Source organism: Salmo salar, chromosome ssa09, assembly GCF_905237065.1.
Source record: "Salmo salar chromosome ssa09, Ssal_v3.1, whole genome shotgun sequence".
Lineage (NCBI taxonomy): Eukaryota > Metazoa > Chordata > Actinopteri > Salmoniformes > Salmonidae > Salmo > Salmo salar.
Window position 1 is genome coordinate 43,719,513 of NC_059450.1, and position 19,455 is coordinate 43,738,967.

The following is a 19,455-nucleotide window of genomic DNA, read 5'->3' on the forward strand; positions in this document are numbered from 1 at the left end:
GTTTGTCCAAGAGCAGATACTGTATACCGGTGCTGCGGTCAGATAAGTGACAGTAAATATAGACGATGTTCTCATTCGGGAGTTAGCCCAAGATGTTCCCAGGCACTGGTCTAATGTCAATGTAGAGTTTCCGCTGACCTGAATTTGGGGAGTTTAAACTGGTCCTAGATCTGTGCAAAATGTGCGTAAATGCTGTATATGTAGCCTAGGGAGGGGTCGGGCAACGCACTAAAGGAGGGAGGGAAGGAGAGAGAAGGGGAACTTGGTCAGGGGGAGCATAATCATTCCAATTCTGCTGCCCTTGAAACTCCAGCTACCTTCTTTGCAGTTTTACGTCGCAATAACTTTACTAAATTACTAAAAGCTTCAACTTTTTCTCGGAAACTGTAGCTTATTTGAACGTCGGGAAAAACAACAGCAGGCTCACAGATCCGCCTCGGAGTGTCTTGGCACATTTACAAGAATTATAAAGTGAATAGCAGCTGCTTTTGGACATCATTGAAAGCAATATAAGTGCTATCAATCAGAGGACTATAGTATCGATGTTCAAGTGAAGACGGGTTGGAGATACTGTCTCACATCCCGCTGTAGCCTAACTATGGGTCGATAGTATGGACTTACCCGACTCTGGAGAGGGACAGTGCATCACGGCTGATTGGAATTTACTTCTCCGCTATTCGTGTGGAATAAAAATTCATTAACAAACGGGAGGATTATTTACGAGTTTCACTTAAAAGTTAGGTTTTGTTGTTTCGTGTGGAGGGATGGCGGGACCAGTTATGTTTCTTTTCCTGTGGGTGTTGACATGGTTCGGGGAAGTTCGGGGTGCTTCGTACCCGCAGCGGTATAATCTGTACTCGGGGCAGACCCAGGCGCTGCCACAGAACGGCGTCCGGGCGGCAAGCAGGCACAGGTAATACACACACAAAGACACAAAAACACACAACACACTCACCTCACCTCACAAACGGTATACCAAACATTTGGGAGAAGCTGATGCTGATGCATTGAATATGTCAAAGCTGACTACTCAGCGAAGGATCCCAACTTGGTGAAAGGAGCAGGCTAAACATATGTGTCCATTTGGAGTGCAGGTGTAACACGATAAAGGAAATCAGCGTTAAAAAACTATAGTTTTTTATAAATTACCCAAAACCGTTATTCTCTAAGAAACTGGGCTATTATATGTTTTACTACTAAGGCACTCCTTTCTTTTCTCTCCCATGATGTCTAAACTGTAAACATCAAAGAGAGTCCGCTGGAGTAGTCTCTGTCTCTGTCTGTCTCTGTCTCTGTATCTCAATTCAATTCAAGGGGCTTTATTGTCATGGGAAACATGTTTACATTGCCAAAGCAAGTGAAATTGATAATAAACAAAAGTGAAAGAAACAATGAAAAATTAACAGTAAACATTACTCACAAAAGTTCCAAAATAATAAAGATATTTCAAATGTCATATGTCTATATACATTGTTGTAATGATGTGCAAATAGTTAAAGTACAAAAGGGAAATAAAATAAATGTGAAAATAGGTTGTATTTACATTGGTGTTTGTTCTTCACTGGTTGCCCTTTTCTTGTGGCAGCAGGTCACACATCTTGCTGCTGTGATGGCAGACTGGTATTTCACCCTGTATATATATAAGTTTATCAAATTTTGATTTGTTTTTTAATTCTTTGTGGGTCTGTGGAATCTAAGGGAAATATGTCTCTAATATGGTCATACATTTGGCAGGAGGTTAGGAAGTAAAGCTCAGTTTCCACCTCATTTTGTGGGCAGTGTGCACATAGCCTGTCTTCTTATGAGAGCCAGATCTGCCTACGGCAACCTTTCTCAATAGCAAGGCTTTGCTCACTGAGTCTGTACATAGTCAAAGTTTCCTTAATTTTGTGTCAGTCTGTTTGGAAAATGTGTTATTACCTACCCTTACCACCAGGGGGTGGCCTGTCAGGAAGTCCAGGATCCAGTTGCAGAGGGAGGTGTTTAGTCCCAAGGTCCTTAGCTTAGTGATGATCTTTGAGGGCACTACGGTGTTGAATGCTGAGCTGTTGTCAATGAATAGCATTCTCACTTAGGTGTTCCTTTTGTCCAGGTGGGAAAGGGCAGTGTGGAGTTCATTAGCGATTGCATGATCTGTTAGGATGGTATGCAAATTGGAGTGGGTCTAGGGTTTCTGGGATAATGGTGTTGTTGTGAGCTATGACCAGCCTTTCAAAGCACTTCATGACTACAGACGTGAGTGCTATGGGTCGGTAGTCTTTTAGGCAGCTTACCTTGGTGTTCTTGGGTACAGGGACAATGGTAGTCTGCTTGAAAGTTGTTGGTATTACAGACTCGGTCAGGGACAGGTTGAAAATGTCAGTGAAGACACTTGCCAGTTGGTCAGCGCATGCTCGGAGCACACGTCCTGGTAATCCATCTGGCCCCGCGGCCTTGTGAATGTTGACCTGGTTAAAGGTCTTACTCACATCGGCTACCGAGAGCGTGCATGCTTCAGTGTTTGCCTCAAAGTGCACATAGGAGTTAATTAGCTCATCTGGTAGGCTTATGTCACTGGGCAGCTCACGGCTGTGCTTCCTTTTGTAGTCCTTAATAGTTTGCAAGCCCTGCCACATCCGACGAGCGTCGGAGCCAGTGTTGTAGGATTCAATCTTAGTCCTGTATTGACACTAGAGGTCGACCGATTAATCGGAATGGCCGATTAATTAGGGCCGATTTTCAAGTTTTCATAACAAGCGCTAATCGCTATTTTGGGCCACCGATTTGCCGATTTATTTTTATTTTATTATTATTTTTTAAAATTTATTGATATTTATTTATTTTGTAATTTTTTTATTTAGTAAAACATTTTTTTTTCTTCATTTTTTTAATTTTTTTATTTTAATATATATATATTTTTTCTTACACCTTCATTTAATTAGGCAAGTCAGATTAAGAACACATTCTTATTTTCAATGATGGCCTAGGCACGGGGGTTAACTGCCTTGTTCAAGGGGGATTCGTTTTTGCAACCTTCCGGTTACTAGTTCAACGAGGAGCCTGCATGGCAGGCTGACTACCTGTTACGCGAGGGCAGCAAGAAGCCAAGGTAAGTTGCTCGCTAGCATTAAATTTATCTTATAAAAAACTATCAATCTTAACATAATCACTAGTTAACTACACATGGTTGATGATATTACTAGTTTATCTAACGTGTCCTGCGTTGCATATAATCGATGCGGTGCCTGTTAATTTCTCATTGAATCACAGTCTACTTAGACAAACGGGTGTTGATTTAACAAGCACATTTGCGAAAAAAGCACTGTCATTGCACCAATGTACCTAACCATAAACATCAATGCCTTTCTTTAAAATCAATACACAAGTATATATTTTTAAACCTGCATATTTAGTTAATATTGCCTGCTAACATGAAATTGTGTCACTTCTCTTGCGTTCATTGCACGCAGTCAGGTTATATGCAAGAGTCTGGGCTGCCTGGCTCGTTGCGAACTAATTTGCCCGAATTTTACGTAATTATGACATAACATTGAAGGTTGTGCAATGTAACAGGAATATTTAGACTCAGGGATGCCACCTGTTAGATAAAATACGGAACGGTTCCGTATTTCACTGAAAGAAAAAACTTTTGTTTTCGAGTTGATAGTTTCCGGATTCGACCATATTAATGACCTAAGGCTCGTATTTATGTGTGTTATTATGTTATAATTAAGTCTATGATTTGATAGAGCAGTCTGACTGAGCGGTGGTAGGCAGCAGCAGGCTCGTAAGCATTCATTCAAACAGCACTTTCGTGCGTTTTGCCAGCAGCTCTTCGCTGTGCTTCAAGCTGTTTATGACTTCAAGCCGGGTATAATTTGTGGAACGTTCCAACAGGAATCTATTCCAAAAACTTCGTAAATAACAAGGTTGCCAAAAAACAACGCATACAAAGTTGTACAGCGGCAGAATAAGATACCGGGTAGGGAGTGGTCTATTTCATTGCGTTTTTCACTCATCACGTTTATTTCCGAAAAATGTCTGTCCTCACTCTAGTTGCCTATGGACAAACATTAAGAATAAGCTACGTGGTGAGTTGATGCCTATTCGGCAGCTAGTTAGCTAGGTTTGTATGTGTTGCTACTTTGTATGCGTTGTTGGTTGGCAACCTTTTACTTTACTTTACGTTTTTTAGAACAGATTCCTGTTGGAACGTTCCACAAATTATACCCACCCCTTCAAGCCTATCAACTCCCAAGATTAGGCTGGTGTAACTGATGTGAAATGGCTAGCTAGTTAGCGGGTGCGCGCTAATAGCGTTTCAAACGTCACTCGCTCTGAGACTTGGAGTAGTTGTTCCCCTTGCTCTGCATAGGTAACGCTGCTTCGAGGGTGGCTGTTGTCGATGTGTTCCTGGTTTGAGCCCAGGTAGGAGCGAGGAGAGGGACGGAAGCTATACTGTTACACTGGCAATACTAAAGTGCCTATAAGAACATCCAATAGTCAAAGGTATATGAAATACAAATTGTATAGAGAGAAATAGTCCTATAATTCCTATAATAACTGCAACCTAAAACTTCTTACCTGGGAATATTGAAGACTCATGTTAAAAGGAACCACCAGCTTTCATATGTTCCCATGTTCTGAGCAAGGCACTTAAATGTTAGCTTTCTTACATGGCACATATTGCACTTTTACTTTCTTCTCCAACACTTTGTTTTGCATTATTTAAACCAAATTGAACATGTTTCATTATTTATTTGTGGCTAAATTGATTTTGATGTATTATATTAAGTTAAAATAAGTGTTCATTCAGTATTGTTGTAATTGTCATTATTACAAATAAATAAATAAAAATGTAAAAAATCGGCCGATTAATCGGCAGCGGGTTTTTTTTGTCCTCCAATAATCGGTATCGGCGTTGAAAAATCATAATTGGTCGACCTCTAATTGATACTTTACCTGTTTGATGGTTCGTCGGAGGGCATTGCAGGATTTCTTATAAGCGTCCGAATTCGAGTCCCGTTCCTTGAAAGCAGCAGTTCTGCCCTTTAGCTCAGTGCGGATGTTGTCTGTAATCCATGGATTCTTGTTGGGGTAGGTATGTACGGTCACTGTGGGGACGATGTCATCGATGCACTTATTGATGAAGCCAGTGACTGATGTGGTGTACTTCTCAATACCATCGGAAGACTCCCGGAATATATTCCAGTCTGTGCTAGCAAAACTGTCCTGTAGCTTAGCATCTGCGTCATCTGACCACTTCCATATTGAGCGAGTCACTGGTACTTCCTGTTTTAGTTTTTGGTTGTAAGCAGGAATCGGTCGGATAGAGTTATGCTCAGATTTGCCATATGGGGGGTGAGGGAGAGCTTTGTACGCATCTCTGTGTGTGGAGTAAAGGTGGTCTAGAGTTTTTTTCCCCTCTGGTTGAACATGTAACCTGCTCGTAGAAATGAGGTAAAACGGATTGAAGTCCCCGGCCACTAGGAGCGCCGCCTCTGGATGAGCATTTTCTTGTTTGCTAATGGCCTTATACAGCTCGTTGAAGGCTTTTCTCACTGAGTCTGTACATACTCAAAGCTTTCCTTAAGTTTGGGTCAGTCACAGTGGTCAGGTATTCTGCCACTGTGTACTCTCTGTTTAGGGCCAAATAGCATTCTAGTTTGCGCTGCTTTTTTGTAATGTTTTTTCTAATGTGTCTAGTAATTATCTTTTTGTTCTCTCATGATTTATCTCAATCTCTTCATTCAAAGACTCAATCATGGACACTCTTACTGACAGTTGTGGGTGCTTTGCGTGATGTGTTGTTGTCTCTACCTTCTTGCCCTTTGTGCTGTTGTCTGTTCCCAATAATGTTTGTACCATGTTGTGTTGCTACCATACTGTGTTGTCATGTGTTGCTGCCTTGCTATGTTGTTGTCTTAGGTCTCTCTTTATGTAGTGGTGTGTTGTCTCTCTTGTCGTGATGTGTGTTTTGTCCTATGTTTACATATTTTTTTTTTGTATTTACATTTTTTAAATAAATAGCTTGCTTAGGGGACTCTTCTCCAGGTTCATCTCTCTGTATGTGATGGCTTTGTTATGGAAGGTGTGTGTCTGTCTCTGTCTGTCTGTCTGTCTGTCTGTCTGTCTGTCTGTCTGTCTGTCTGTCTGTCTGTCTGTCTGTCTGTCTGTCTGTCTGTCTGTCTGTCTGTCTGTCTGTCTGTCTGTCTGTCTGTCTGTCTGTCTGTCTGTCTGTCTGTCTTGCTGAGAGTGAGACTAAATGTAACACAGATGAGCAGTCCTTCCCTCATCCAAATGTTCCATGAAAACAGCGTCTCCCCTCCCACTCACTGAGGGGGCTTACAGGAGCTCTAGGGAGGAATCATAGTGTCTCGTAACACCAGTGAATCACACATGCACACAAAAACACACTCGCCCACACCACACACACACACACACACACACACACACACACCCTCTCTTTCTCTGTCCCCACTCCCGCTCCCGCTCTCTTTATCCCTTTCTCTCTCCATCCCTTTCAATTCAAGGGCTTTATTGGCATGGGAAACATATGTTAACATTGCCAAAGCAAGTAAACGATATAATTAACAAAAGGGATGGAGAGGGAGAGCGAAAGGGGTCTCACACGTACGCACATACACACACACACACACACACACACACAGATATGTCTAGGTTATTGCTAGTTTAGTGTTGGGTGTGGTGAAGTGTAAGGAAGAGAAGGGAGTTCCTCCCAGCCATGATGTACTGTAGGGATTCCCCCATCATCAGTAGGGGTTCCCCCATCATCAGTAGGAATGGAAGCTTGGTATTCAACACCATAGTCCCCTCCAAGCTTATCACCAACCTAGGGACCCTGTGACTGAATCTCTCACTCTGCAACTGGATCCTGGACTTCCTAAATAATTAGCATGGGTCCTCAGATCCTCATTAAGTTCTACAGCTGCACCATCGAGAGCATCTTGACTGGCTGCATCACCGCTTGGTATGGCAATTGCACCGCCCTTGAATGCAAAGCGCTATAAAGGGTGATGCGGACAGCCCACTACATCACTGGGACCGAACTCCCTGCCATCCAGGATCTCTATATCAGGCGGTGTCAGGGAGGAGCCTGGAAAAATGTCAAAGACTCCAGCCACGCAAGCCATAGACTGTTCACTCGGCTACCGTCCGGCAAAAGGTACCGGAGCATTGGCTCTCGGATCAACAGGCAGCGATACACTTCTACCCCAGAGCCAGACTTCTATATAGTCAATTAAATCCTCTTATGGATCGGCTCTTTTAAAAAAAAAAAAGTCACCTAAAATGACATACCCAAATCTAACTGCCTGTAGCTCAGGCACTAAAGCCTGTATTTTCTTGATACCATTTGAAAGGAAACACTTTGATGTTTGTGGAAATGTGAAAGGAATGTAGGAGAATATAACACATTAGATCTGGTAAAAGATAATACAAAGAAAAAACCAACCGTTATTTGTATTTTTTTTTGTACCATCTTTGAAATGCAAGAGAAAGGTCATAATGTATTGAGCCCAGGTGCAATTTAGATTTTGGCCACTAGATGGCAGAAGTGTATGTACAACGTTTTAGACTGATCCGGTGAACCATTTCATTTCTGTTCAAAATGTTGTATCAAGACTGCCCAAATGTGCCTAATTTGTTTATTAATAACTTTGCACTCTCTTCAAACAATAGCATGGAATTCTTTCACTGTAATAGCTACTGTAAATTGGACAGTGCAGTTAGATTAACAAGAATTTAAGCTTTCTGCCAATATCAGATATGTCTATGTCCTGGGAAATGTTCTTGTTACATACAACCTCATGCTAATCACATTAGCCTACGTTAGCTCAACCGTCCCGCAGGGGACCCACCGATCCTGAAGAAGCACCAACTATCTGCACTGACCCTACGCACACTCACTACACTTTATATACACACCATATACACACTCACTCATAGACACTACACTGTCACTCCCACACAAATCCCTCACACATTCAAACACTAAATACGCACGCACGCACGCTCACACACACACATAACACACATTCCTGAATACCGACACAACACAAACAAACAAACATACAAACACACACTTTTACACTCATCATTTGCTGCTGCTGCTCTGTTCTTTATTTTACTCTTATTATTATCTATCCTGAAGCCTAGTCACTTTACCCTGCCTTCATGTACATATCTACCTCAAGTACATTGCACCTCTGCAAATTGATCTGGTACTGGTACTCCCTGTACATAGCTCCACATTGATCTGGTACTCCCTGTATATAGCTCCACATTGATCTGGTACTCCCTGTATATAGCTCCACATTGATCTGGTACTCCCTGTATATAGCTCCACATTGATCTGGTACTCCCTGTATATTGCTCCACATTGATCTGGTACTGGTACTCCCTGTATATAGCTCCACATTGATCTGGTACTGGTACTTCCTGTATATTCAGTAGCTCCATCCTTGTGTATTTTATTTTATTCCTCTTGTGTTAGTTACATTTTTGTTTTTTTTATTATAATTTTTTTTACTATGCATTGTTGGGAGAGGTTCATAAGCAAATGTTTCACTGTAAAGTCTACACCAGTTGTATTTGGCGCATGTGATAAATACAATTTGATTGTGCAAGGGTGTATTAAATGCAAGCTTCACGCCAAAAAAGTATTGCTAAAACATTTCTATCCTTTCTATGTATGGTTACCAGGGTCGACCCGCTCGGTTTTCCACCACAAAACACCAGAAAATGTCCAAAAAGAGTCAAACCAGCTCACCTGCTTTTTACACTGTGATTTGACTATTAGATTTCAGTGTTTCTTTAGGAAAATATATTTAAAACGAGAGTTCATTTCACATAACAGGTTTGACCTTAGAATGAGCGACAGCCATAAATGAATCACATTAAATGTGAGCCATTATCCATATAAAAAATCTGATTGACTGAATTCTCTGTGTGGTCTATATTAAAAGGGCACTTCATTTAATATAGGTGCACAATTTGTATTTCAAATATCAAAGGGACACAAAAGGCACTCGGTACTCTTACTGTTGAAGAGCCTGCATTATGTGTTCATGCAGCAACTCATCCTTCATCAGCTATAAATTAAATCAAATTCTATTAGTCACATACACATACAGTTGAAGTTGGAAGTTTACATACACCTTAGCCAAATACATTTAAAGTCAGTTTTTCACAATTCCTAATATTTAATCCTAATAAAAAATCCCTTAGGTCAGTTAGGATCACCACTTAATTTTAAGAATCTGAAATGTCAGAATAATAGCAGAGTGATTTATTTCAGCTTTTATTTCTTTCACACATTCCCAGTGGGTCAGAAGTTTACATACACTCAATTAGTATTTTGTAGCATTGCCTTTAAATTGTTTAACTTGGGTCAATTGCTTCAGGAAGCCCTCAACAAGCTTCCCACAATAAATTGGGCGAATTTTGGCCCATTCCTCCTGACAGAGCTGGTGTAACTGAATCAGGTTTGTAGGCCTCCTTGCTCGCACACGCTTTTTCAGTTCTGCCCACAAATTTTCTATAGGAATAGTGACCGGGTGGCCCCTTTTTACAATAATATAAAATTAATAATAATAATAATAGCCATTTAGGAGATGCTTTCATCCAAAGCGACTTACTGTCATGCGTGCATATACATTTTACGTAAGGGTGGTCCCAATAATCAAGCCAAAAACCCTGGCGTTGCAAGCACAATTAGCTACCACAGACGATGGGGGAACCCCCTACAGACGACCCCTACTGGCGGGGGAACTCCTACAGAATACGGGGGAACTCCTACAGTACGGCATGGCTGGGAGGAACTCCTACAGAAGACACAGGAACCCTTACAGAAGACGGGGGAACCCTTACAGAAGACGGGGGAACTCCTAGAGACAATTGGGGAACTCCTACAGTACGTCATGGCTGGGAGGAACTCCTACAGAAAACGGGGGAACCCTTACAGACGAGGGGGGAACCCCTACAGACGAGGGGGGAACCCCTACAGACGAGGGGGGAACCCCTACTGACGAGGGGGGAACCCCTACTGACGAGGGGGGAACCCCCACAGACGAGGGGGGAACCCCTACAGACGACGGAGGAACCCCTACAGACGACGGCGGAACCCCTACAGACGACGGAGGAACCCCTACAGACGACGGAGGAAGTCCTACAGACGATGGAGGAACCCCTACTGACGATGGAGCCTATTGACTTTTTAAGGAGATTTATTTATCCCGCTGTGCTACATGTTGTTTTTCTGTCTTCTGAACGACTGACTAGTCGATGGGGTTTGACACGTGATGCATGCATCAAATATGTTTTTTAAAGGAATGCCAGAAACCATAATCACATTTATCAAAGAATGCAGCACTCACATGGAACGGGGATTTTTATACTCAGGGCCTCTGAAAGAGGAACTTCTGAATGCCCTCTGCTCAACTCTCATGCTCTGCTCTGCCAAAATATTTTAGCTATCAAAACAGCTTTCTTCTCAACCTTTTGATAATGGTGACGTTAAAGTCTCGTAACTTTCACAGAGGGTATTATTTTCTGTCCACTTTACAAACTGTAAATGAACACTTAACATTCCCCAAGAACTGAAGTGTTTTTCCAAAAATATCTATCATTGTACTGAGATTACTTACTTTGAAGAAATAACAAAATAATTGATTGAAAATGCTGTGAACTGGGATTAGGTATGAACAACACCGGTCCAGATCCTACCCTGCTGCTGACAGGGTTCTAAATGTTACTAATGGTCAGACACAGTGAGCCGAGGGCATGGTTACTAATGGTCACACACAGTGAGCCGAGGGCATGGTTACTAATGGTCAGACACAGTGAGCCGAGGGCATGGTTACTAATGGTCACACACAGTGAGCCGAGGGCATGGTTACTAATGGTCACACACAGTGAGCCGAGGGCATGGTTACTAATGGTCACACACAGTGAGCCGAGGGCATGGTTACTAATGGTCACACACAGTGAGCCGAGGGCATGGTTACTAATGGTCACACACAGTGAGCCGAGGGCATGGTTACTAATGGTCACACACAGTGAGCCGAGGGCATGGTTACTAATGGTCACACACAGTGAGCCGAGGGCATGGTTACTAATGGTCACACACAATGAGCCGAGGGCATGCCTGGTCCAGAGGTTTATACGGGGTTGCAAGTGGTGGTGGGATAGAGGTCAAGGGACAAGGGTCTAAACACAGATGTCCTGTAAAATGATGACCTACGCTTGGACCCAGTACTTGGAGGACAGGATCAGCTAACCCTCCCCTAATACTAACCTTAACCACTAGTGGGAGAAAGACTAACCTTAACCACTAGTGGGAGAAAGACTAACCTTAACCACTAGTGGGAGAAAGACTAACCGTAACCACTAGTGGGAGAAATACTAACCGTAACCACTAGTGGGAGAAATACTAACCGTAACCACTAGTGGGAGAAATACTAACCGTAACCACTAGTGGGAGAAATACTAACCTGACTATAGAAGGGCGTCTAGGTTCATTTGGTTTAGGAGCAGGGGTGCCGACCACCGTGAAGGTTGTAGTGTCTGCTGGTTTTCATCTTTTATTTCTAATCTGAAACTGATTAGCGAATACCTGGACAATGTGTTGAGTCTCAACAAGATCAATAACATTCTCTGGAGAAAGGGTTACCAAACAGGACTGTGACTCATGAGGGCTGGAGTTGGTCACCCCTGATTTACCAACATAATACCAACCGTATTGAGACCTGGCAAAAGAAATGGGTGTGAAAAGGCAAGAGGTCACAAATAACAACAATTTAGACAGTTATTGGACTTATTTGATCTTAGGCCAAGATACATTAGACATAACAATGTCTTTTTTGGGTTGTGTGTTCTTATAGGAGTTGGCAACAGGTTTATCTCACCCCTGGTCTAATGTCAGATGGCGCCACACCTACACCACACTCATCCTTCAATCGATCTGTTTTGTGGGACGTGGAATTCATATTAACATTTTAATATTCCGGAGCATCCACCGTTCAGAAATGAAAACATAGTTCTGTACTTTTTATATCACTGCGCTGTCTGCTTGAAAAAGGCAGAATAACTAGCTAAATTGTTACAAACATTGTGACAGGGATTTAATGGTTTGCAATTGTGAGAAAATACAAACAAAGTGGTGGCTTTCTCTGCAACAAATGATGTGCAAGGATGTTGGTTGCCACTGCCAGCTTACTGTTGTAGCTATCTTACTGACATAGCTAGCTTACTGTTGTAGGTATCTTACTGATATAGCTAGCTTTACTAATCAGTCCGTAGATCAGCATGTTTTTCCGCGATCACTAACCTTACTTTGTATCATTGGGTCAGCTGATCAGTCAGCTGACTTGGGAGGCTACTGTAATGACGCTGGCAGAACAGCTGCTTCATTAAAACTCATAATAATGTAAGCAACAACTACAGTAGCTTGCTAGCTAGCTTTTGTATTGAAAACATTCAACATTATGCGTACAGTACTAAGTAGGCGGCTGGTTGGTTAGCAGCATCGTTTCAGTGACCGGCTCAGAAGCAAGCTAATGTTAGTCATTTTTATGCTAGCATTCGTGTCCATTGTCAAACTTCAGAAATAACGCTCATTGGCACACACACTCCTTAGCTAAATGTGAATTGGTGCTACTAAGACTTCTCAAACCAAAACACATCAACATTATTTACAGATGTATTGTTTTAACGTTGATTAATTCAGCCTGTTTTGATAATGAAATGGGGTTCATTAGGCGACGGCACCTAGATAATATTTTCAAACTTTAGACAGCACAATGTAGCCACAGTACTTTCACATAACTCTTTTGTAAGATATCAGACAGATCATTGTAGGCGGAATCGACATGCTGTCTGACATAAAACAATGACCCCCAGCTAGACTCACAACATCAAAGCTGCTTTGCTAACGCCTTTCAATACTGGCACTGATAAATGGTTCAATACGTCAGAGTGTCTCTCAGGCTTTTCATGCCTCTTCTGTCTCGGGTTCTCCGAGTTCTCTTCGGAATGTTTTGCTCTTTGTCATGGAAGAGGCCTGTGTAATTCTGGTCAGGCTCATTCCAGATGATGTGGTTGGTGGACAGCTCAGTTTCCCTGTGTGTGTTTGTGTGTATTCCCCTCAGTAGACCACAGACTAAGCCATTATCTCTCTCTCTCTCTCTCTCTCTCTCTCTCTTGCAGTGCATGCTGAGTGTTTGGTGTGGAGGGCTCTGTCCTAACTTTCTTGATTCTTTTCTTTCAATTTTATTTTCTATGGTGGAGGGTTAATGCACTATTTGTTTTAGCGGTATCCACAGGTTTTTTCAAAGTTAGGGTAGAAGAGGACAGAGTAAGTTTCCTGGGGTTTGGAAGGTGTGGTATGTGCGATGGCTTCTCAGCGTAGCGTGGAGGAGACGCTGTCGATATGGCATGGATTCAGGTGTGTTCCTGAGAATGCAGTTAAAGTGGAGGAGGTTCTGCTTGCAGTCGGTGAACAGGTAGGAGCTGAATTTATACATTCTGCTTCTAGAATGAACAAAGCTGTGGTTGTGTTCATGAAAAGAGCAAATTTGGTTGGTAGGCTAATTGCTAGTGGAATATTTGTAAGGGGTGTGTTGGTGCAAATTTCACCTCTCTACCCCTTCGACCAGGGTGGTAGTCGCAAATTTGCCTCCGTTTATTACAGATGATCAAATCAGGAAAGAGCTGAGTCATTTTGGTAAGTTTGCTAGCGGTTTTCGTGTACTGTTGGCAGATTTTCAGGCAGATGCCGTTAAGCACGTTGTTTCGTGTTTATGTTTCTGACTAACAATGAGCAACAGCTAAATGTGCATTTTAAAGTGAGGCATGGGGAGGGGCTCTGCGCAGGGTTTGCCAGCACACATAGTCTACGGTGTTTTGAGTGTGGGGATTTGGGGCATAAGAGTTTTGCATGCCCACAAAGGCCATAGACAAGGTTAGGGCACAAGTGCCAGTGGGGAAAATCGAGGGCAATGTGCATGGCGCAATGAGATGCAGAGGCTGTGCCTAGTCATGCTAGGGATGGTGTAGATGAGGCTGGGCCTAGTCAGGCTAGAGATGGTGAGGTAGCTGAGGCTGGGTCTAGTCATGCAAAGGATGGTGGTGTAGCTGAGTCTAGTCATACTATGGATGGTGGTGTAGCTAAGGTTGGGTCTAGTCATGCTATGGAGGATGGTGTAGATGAGGCTGGGTCTAGTCATGCTATGGAGGGTGGTGTAGATGAGGCTGGGTCTAGTGGGGAAGTGTAATAGACTGGGGGGAGGAGGAGGGTGTCAAGCAGAAAAGGAAAATGGGGGAGAAGAAAGGAGGTGGGAGGGGAGAGGCTGGTGTGGTCAAAGGCACCATGGAACCTTTGCCTGGTGCTGGGGGGGAGGAACTGACCAGAAAGGAAGGGCGGGTGCTCAGGATGGGAGATGGAGATGAGGAGGAAAGTGAGTCTGAGGAAGAGGATGATACGTTTTTTTTTCAGACTCCTCTTCAATGGGCCCGCAGCTGACAGCCAGTCAAGCAGAGGGGTCAAAGTACACGTTGAGGGAACTGACAAGGTTCCTGAATGAGACCAAGGGGAAGAAAGTTAATCTTGAGGCCTTTTTTTCTGATCTGAGAAAGTTTGTAAGACCAGTACAACATGCTATGAAAAATGAGTGGCATGATGTCCTCTCACCCAGGAAATAGTTTAGTTTGAGGAAGTGGGTCACAACAGTGCGTAAGGGTCTACCTTCAGACACTGTTTAGATTAATAGTTTTTTCTGGCACTGGGGCTTTTTGAGCTTTGCTATTGGTCTCTTTCTTTGCTGGCTTTTCTCCCACTTCTGATGGAGACTCTTCGGGTAGGCTCGCTCAATATAAATGGTGTCAGAGATGCGGGAAAGAGGACTGTGTTGGGTGAATATGTAAAACAAGTACAGGTGGTGTTTCTGCAGGAGACGCATAGTGATGTGGTGAATGAAGTCGATTGGGGGCTCTAGTGGAAAGGGGCAAGTGTTTTGAGCCATGGGACAAATTTTAGTGCAAGGGTGGTTGTCCTTTTTGTACTGGGTCTCTCTGTAAAAATGTGTTCCTCAAAGGAGGTGTGTAGGGGTAGGCTGCTTGTTGTAAAAGCAGATATTAACAACATGGGTTTTGTATTTTATAAATGTGTGTGCACCTAGCACAGGGAGAGAGAGGGGGGTTCTATTTGGGTGTCTTAGACAGGAACTCTCACAGGTAGCGCCTGAGGAGACGCTGGTGTTCGGAGGGGACTGGAACTGTACAATGGATATTACGAAAGACAGAAATGGGGAAGAGCCTCATTCAGTGTCAGTGGGAGTGTTAAGGGACATCATTAATCAGTTCGACCTAGTGGATGTTTGGAGAACTAAACATCCCAACACAAGATAGTATACATGGGTGAAGGCTTTTGGGGCTAGGGTGAGTGCAGCCCGATTTGATAGTTTTTACATGTCCAGGAATCGGAGCAATAGGCTGTTGGGCGCTACCATTCTCCCGGTGGGGTTTTCGGATCATCACATAACCATGGCTCGGCTATCTATTTCACCAGGGCCCCGGCAGGCATCCTATTGTAATTTTAATGTTAAGCTCTTACAAGATGCCACTTTTTGCTCAGGTTTCCAGACCTTTTGGGAAAGGTGGGGGCAGTGAAGAGAGGAGTATGAGTCTCTGAGTCAATGGTGGGATGTGGGGAAAGTCCAAATTCGGCTTTTCTGTCAACAGTACACAGCTCTCTCATCCTCAGAGGCTAGGAGAGTATTGGGGGAACTCGAGCGTAGTATTAGTGAGATGGAGGTAGAGATGGTGGGGCAAGGCAATATAGGCCTCCAGGCTAATTTAGCTGAATTACGTAAGTACCTGGGCTGTTTTTTCCAGGGTAAAGCAAAGGGAGCACTTGTAAGAGCTAGGTTCTCCATGCTCAAGGAGATGGACGCTCCCAGCTCTTTCTTCTTTGGTTTGGAAAGACAGAGCAGTGAAGCCAAGGGTATGCATTGTCTACGGCTGTCTGATGGGCGGGTGACCTCTGTGGTGGGAGAGATGCTGGAGCGAACTGTGGAGTTTTATACTGAGTTGTATAGGGCAGAAGTGTGTGATCCTATGTGTGCTCAGGTCTTGTTCGCAGGACTCCCTAAGCTCTCTCTGGCACAGAGGGATGAAGAGTTTTTTGACCTGTGTGAAGCTGTTGTATGCTGGGGAGTCATGTACGGTCAAGTTGGGAGGGGGGCTCAGTAGGCCAGTCTGGGTGAGACAGGGCATTAGACAAGGATGCCCTCTATCTGGGCAGTTATACACACTAGCCATGGAGCCTTTTTTGGGCCTGCTACGCAGGAGACTGCAGGGAGTGTGCTGGACAGGCATGGATGTGGTGACAGGCATAGCAGTGTCAGCATATGCAGATGACATTTCTGTGATGATCAGGATATGCAGGCACTGGAGACCAGTCTGAAGGTGTACGAGGGAGCTTCGTCAGCTAAGGTAAACTGGGGCAAGAGCAAAGCTCTGTTATGTGGGGCGTGGGGGGATAAGGCTCCTCTGCTTCCAGGGGGTTTGTTGTGGGGTTATGAAGGGCTTAAAGTGTTGGGGGTGTACCTGGGCTTGGAGAGGTGGGTCAGGAAGAACTGGGAGGGGCTGTCACAGGTAGTGGGGTCAAGACTGGCCAAGTGGATGTGGCTCCTGTCCCAAGTCTCATATAGAGTGAGGGTGCTGATAATCAACAACCTGGTGGCATCTTCTCTTCCCCCCCCCGCCGGTCTGCTCGCTGACCTGCAAAGCTGGTGGACTTTTTCTGGTCGGCCATCATTGGCTGAGGGCGGCAGTGTTGTATATGGCCGTCCACAAAGGAGGACAGGGCCTGGTGGAACTGGAGAGCAGGATGGCTGCTTTCCGGCTAAAGGTGGGGAACAGCTGCCGGTCCGAATCTAATCCGCCAGTTCTCCTCAAATGTGCGCATGCTGGTTCCCTCCAGCCAACAACACTATGCCGTACCATAGTGTTGTTGGCTGGAGGGAACCAGCATGCGCACATTTGAGGAGAGCTGGCGGATTAGATTCGGACCGGCAGCTGTTCCTCATGAGGCTGAGTACAGCAGGTCTCTCTGATTTTTACTCTGCAGTGCTGAGGGCCTGGCAGCTGCTAAGGCCCACACGAGAAGGGGGTGTGGAGCCTGGACTGTGGGTGTGGGAGGAGCCTATATTCCACAACCCAGCCATCCCTTTGAGATCGGTTTAGTCGACCACCCTGCAGAGGCAACTGATGGCAGCGGGTTTACAAAGGCTGGGTGACCTGCGACTGCTGGGAGAGGAGGGGTGGAAAACCCCGGAAGTCCTGGCACAACAAACAGGAATAACGTCTCTTAGGCTGCTGGAGAGATTCCTGGAGGAGGTCCAGGAGGCACTGTGAGGAGGTCCAGGAGGCACTGTCTGAGCCGGTAAGGGGGGTATTTGAGCGGCCAAAGGGGGAGGGGCCACCAATGTTTCCGCCATCACAGGTGACGGCAGAGACTGGGGACTGGCAAGAGGGTCTGGAGGACCAGGACAAGCCCCCAGCACCAAAGAGGTCAGGGGACCTCCAGTGGAAGGTTCTTCATGGAGCCCTGGCCACTAACAGCTGGTTGGCATGGGTTTAACCGGGAGTCAGGCAGGGGTGTCCTTTCTGTGTTATGAGAGAAACTGTGATTAATGTGTTTTCTGTGTGCACCAGGTTAATGCCATTACTGTCTCTGTTGGAATGTCTGTGAGAGGTTGGGGGTGGTTTTTACTGTTGGAATGTTTGTAATGGGGTACAGGTATTCAAATAAGGAGAAGGCCAAATGTGTTTTGTTGAATTTTCTGTTTGCTCAGGCAAAGTTGTCTATTTGTCTAACAAGGAAGAACAGGGTCAAAGGTGGGGGGATAACAGACCCTTTACTAGTGTTTAATGGGATGGTCTCTGCGCGCCTTAGGGTTGACTTTGACTTCTATACAATGATAAAAAGTGTGGAGATGTTTCAGGAGATATGGTGTGTTGGGGGGGGGCTGTCTGAATAGATGAGGGAGATGTTTTGGATATACGGTTGTAGAAGTGGTGAGTTTTTTTGGATGTGATATGTGGTGTTTTGTATAGTGGGGCAGAGGGAAAGGTGAGTATGGTACATGTATGCAGTACAGGATATATTTAGGTGTTTTATTTTAAGGGGGTGGTGAGGTTTTAATGAAATTAGAATGTTTCATTAAAGAAAGACAAAAAGTCACAAAAAAAGTCTCACTCTCGCATACACTAACTGCCTTAATGTGCTGGACCCCAGGAAGAGTAGCTGCTGCTTTGGCAGGAACTAATGGGTACAAACACACAGCGGGAGAGGGAGCTCACTGTCTTGTCACTGTGTTTTGTATTGTGTTGTCAGTAGTGTTTGTGTTTATGTACTGATTCCATGGTACAGGGTGTATGAGTTGATATATAAAACGACGCAAGATTTAAGACTTTGTGTTTTTCAGCTAAAATTATTGTACGGAATTCTTGTCACCAACAAAATGTTGAATATTTGGGTCATACAGTCATCGCAGCTCTGCAGATTTTGTTGTGAGGATACAGAATCAATAGACCATTTGTTTTGGTATTACCCTCAGGTAGCTTGTTTCTGGTTTCAAGAATGCATATAAGAAGTTATTCTCAGTTAAGTATCCATATTGATAGCATTGTTTTCATGACTGTCTTCTCTCTCTCTCTCACCTCTCTCTCTCTCTCTCTCTCTCTCATCGTTCTCTCTCTCTCCCCTCACTCTCTCTCTCACCTCACTCTGAGTTGTGTTTCCTCAGAGAGGAATTATTACACCCGCAAGGCACCAATGATGTATATAAAAATGCTGCTACCGCTCATCTCACACAGTGATAAGGCAGCAGGACAACGACTTCACATTCCCCTGTGGAGAACAGGCTTGGGTGGACCACCCAGGGAACTCTGACACATGCTTCGCATGGGCTATTTAGGCAGTTATCGCCACAATATTCGGACATTTATTGAGAAAGGTCAACCGATATCGCTCTCTCAAATTCACTCTCTTCAAGTCTCTCTCTCAATCTCTCTGTCTTTAATATAATCTCCCTCTCTCTCGAATGTGGCAGTTACCTTGGTGCCATGCTGAAGACTTGGCTGCGACTCTAAAGTGGTTCCAGCTGTAGTGATAGTTAGGAGTTCCAGCTGTAGTGATAGTTAGTGGTTCCAGCTGTAGTGATAGTTAGTGGTTCCAGCTGTAGTGATAGTTAGTGGTTCCAGCTGTAGTGATAGTTAGGGGTTCCAGCTGTAGTGATAGTTAGGGGTTCCAGCTGTAGTGATAGTTAGGGGTTCCAGCTGTAGTGATAGTTAGGGGTTCCAGCTGTAGTGATAGTTAGGGGTTCCAGCTGTAGTGATAGTTAGGGGTTCCAGCTGTAGTGATAGCTAGGGGTTCCAGCTGTAGTGATAGCT

The 19,455-nt window shown here is 44.2% G+C and overlaps 1 protein-coding gene across 2 annotated transcripts in view; it reads left to right on the plus strand.

Moving 5' to 3' along the window:
* The first annotated feature begins 208 nt into the window (after window positions 1–208).
* Window positions 209–19,455, plus strand: part of LOC106611378 (EMILIN-1) — a 106,854-nt gene continuing 87,607 nt past the window's right edge. The window contains exon 1 of one of the 2 annotated variants that reach the window (XM_014211540.2): window positions 209–913. In XM_014211540.2, coding sequence (XP_014067015.2) covers window positions 765–913 — 149 coding nt within the window. In that variant the 5' untranslated portion in view covers window positions 209–764. The remainder of the gene's footprint in view (window positions 914–19,455) is intronic. The other variant, XM_045723689.1, reaches the window with a different exon arrangement.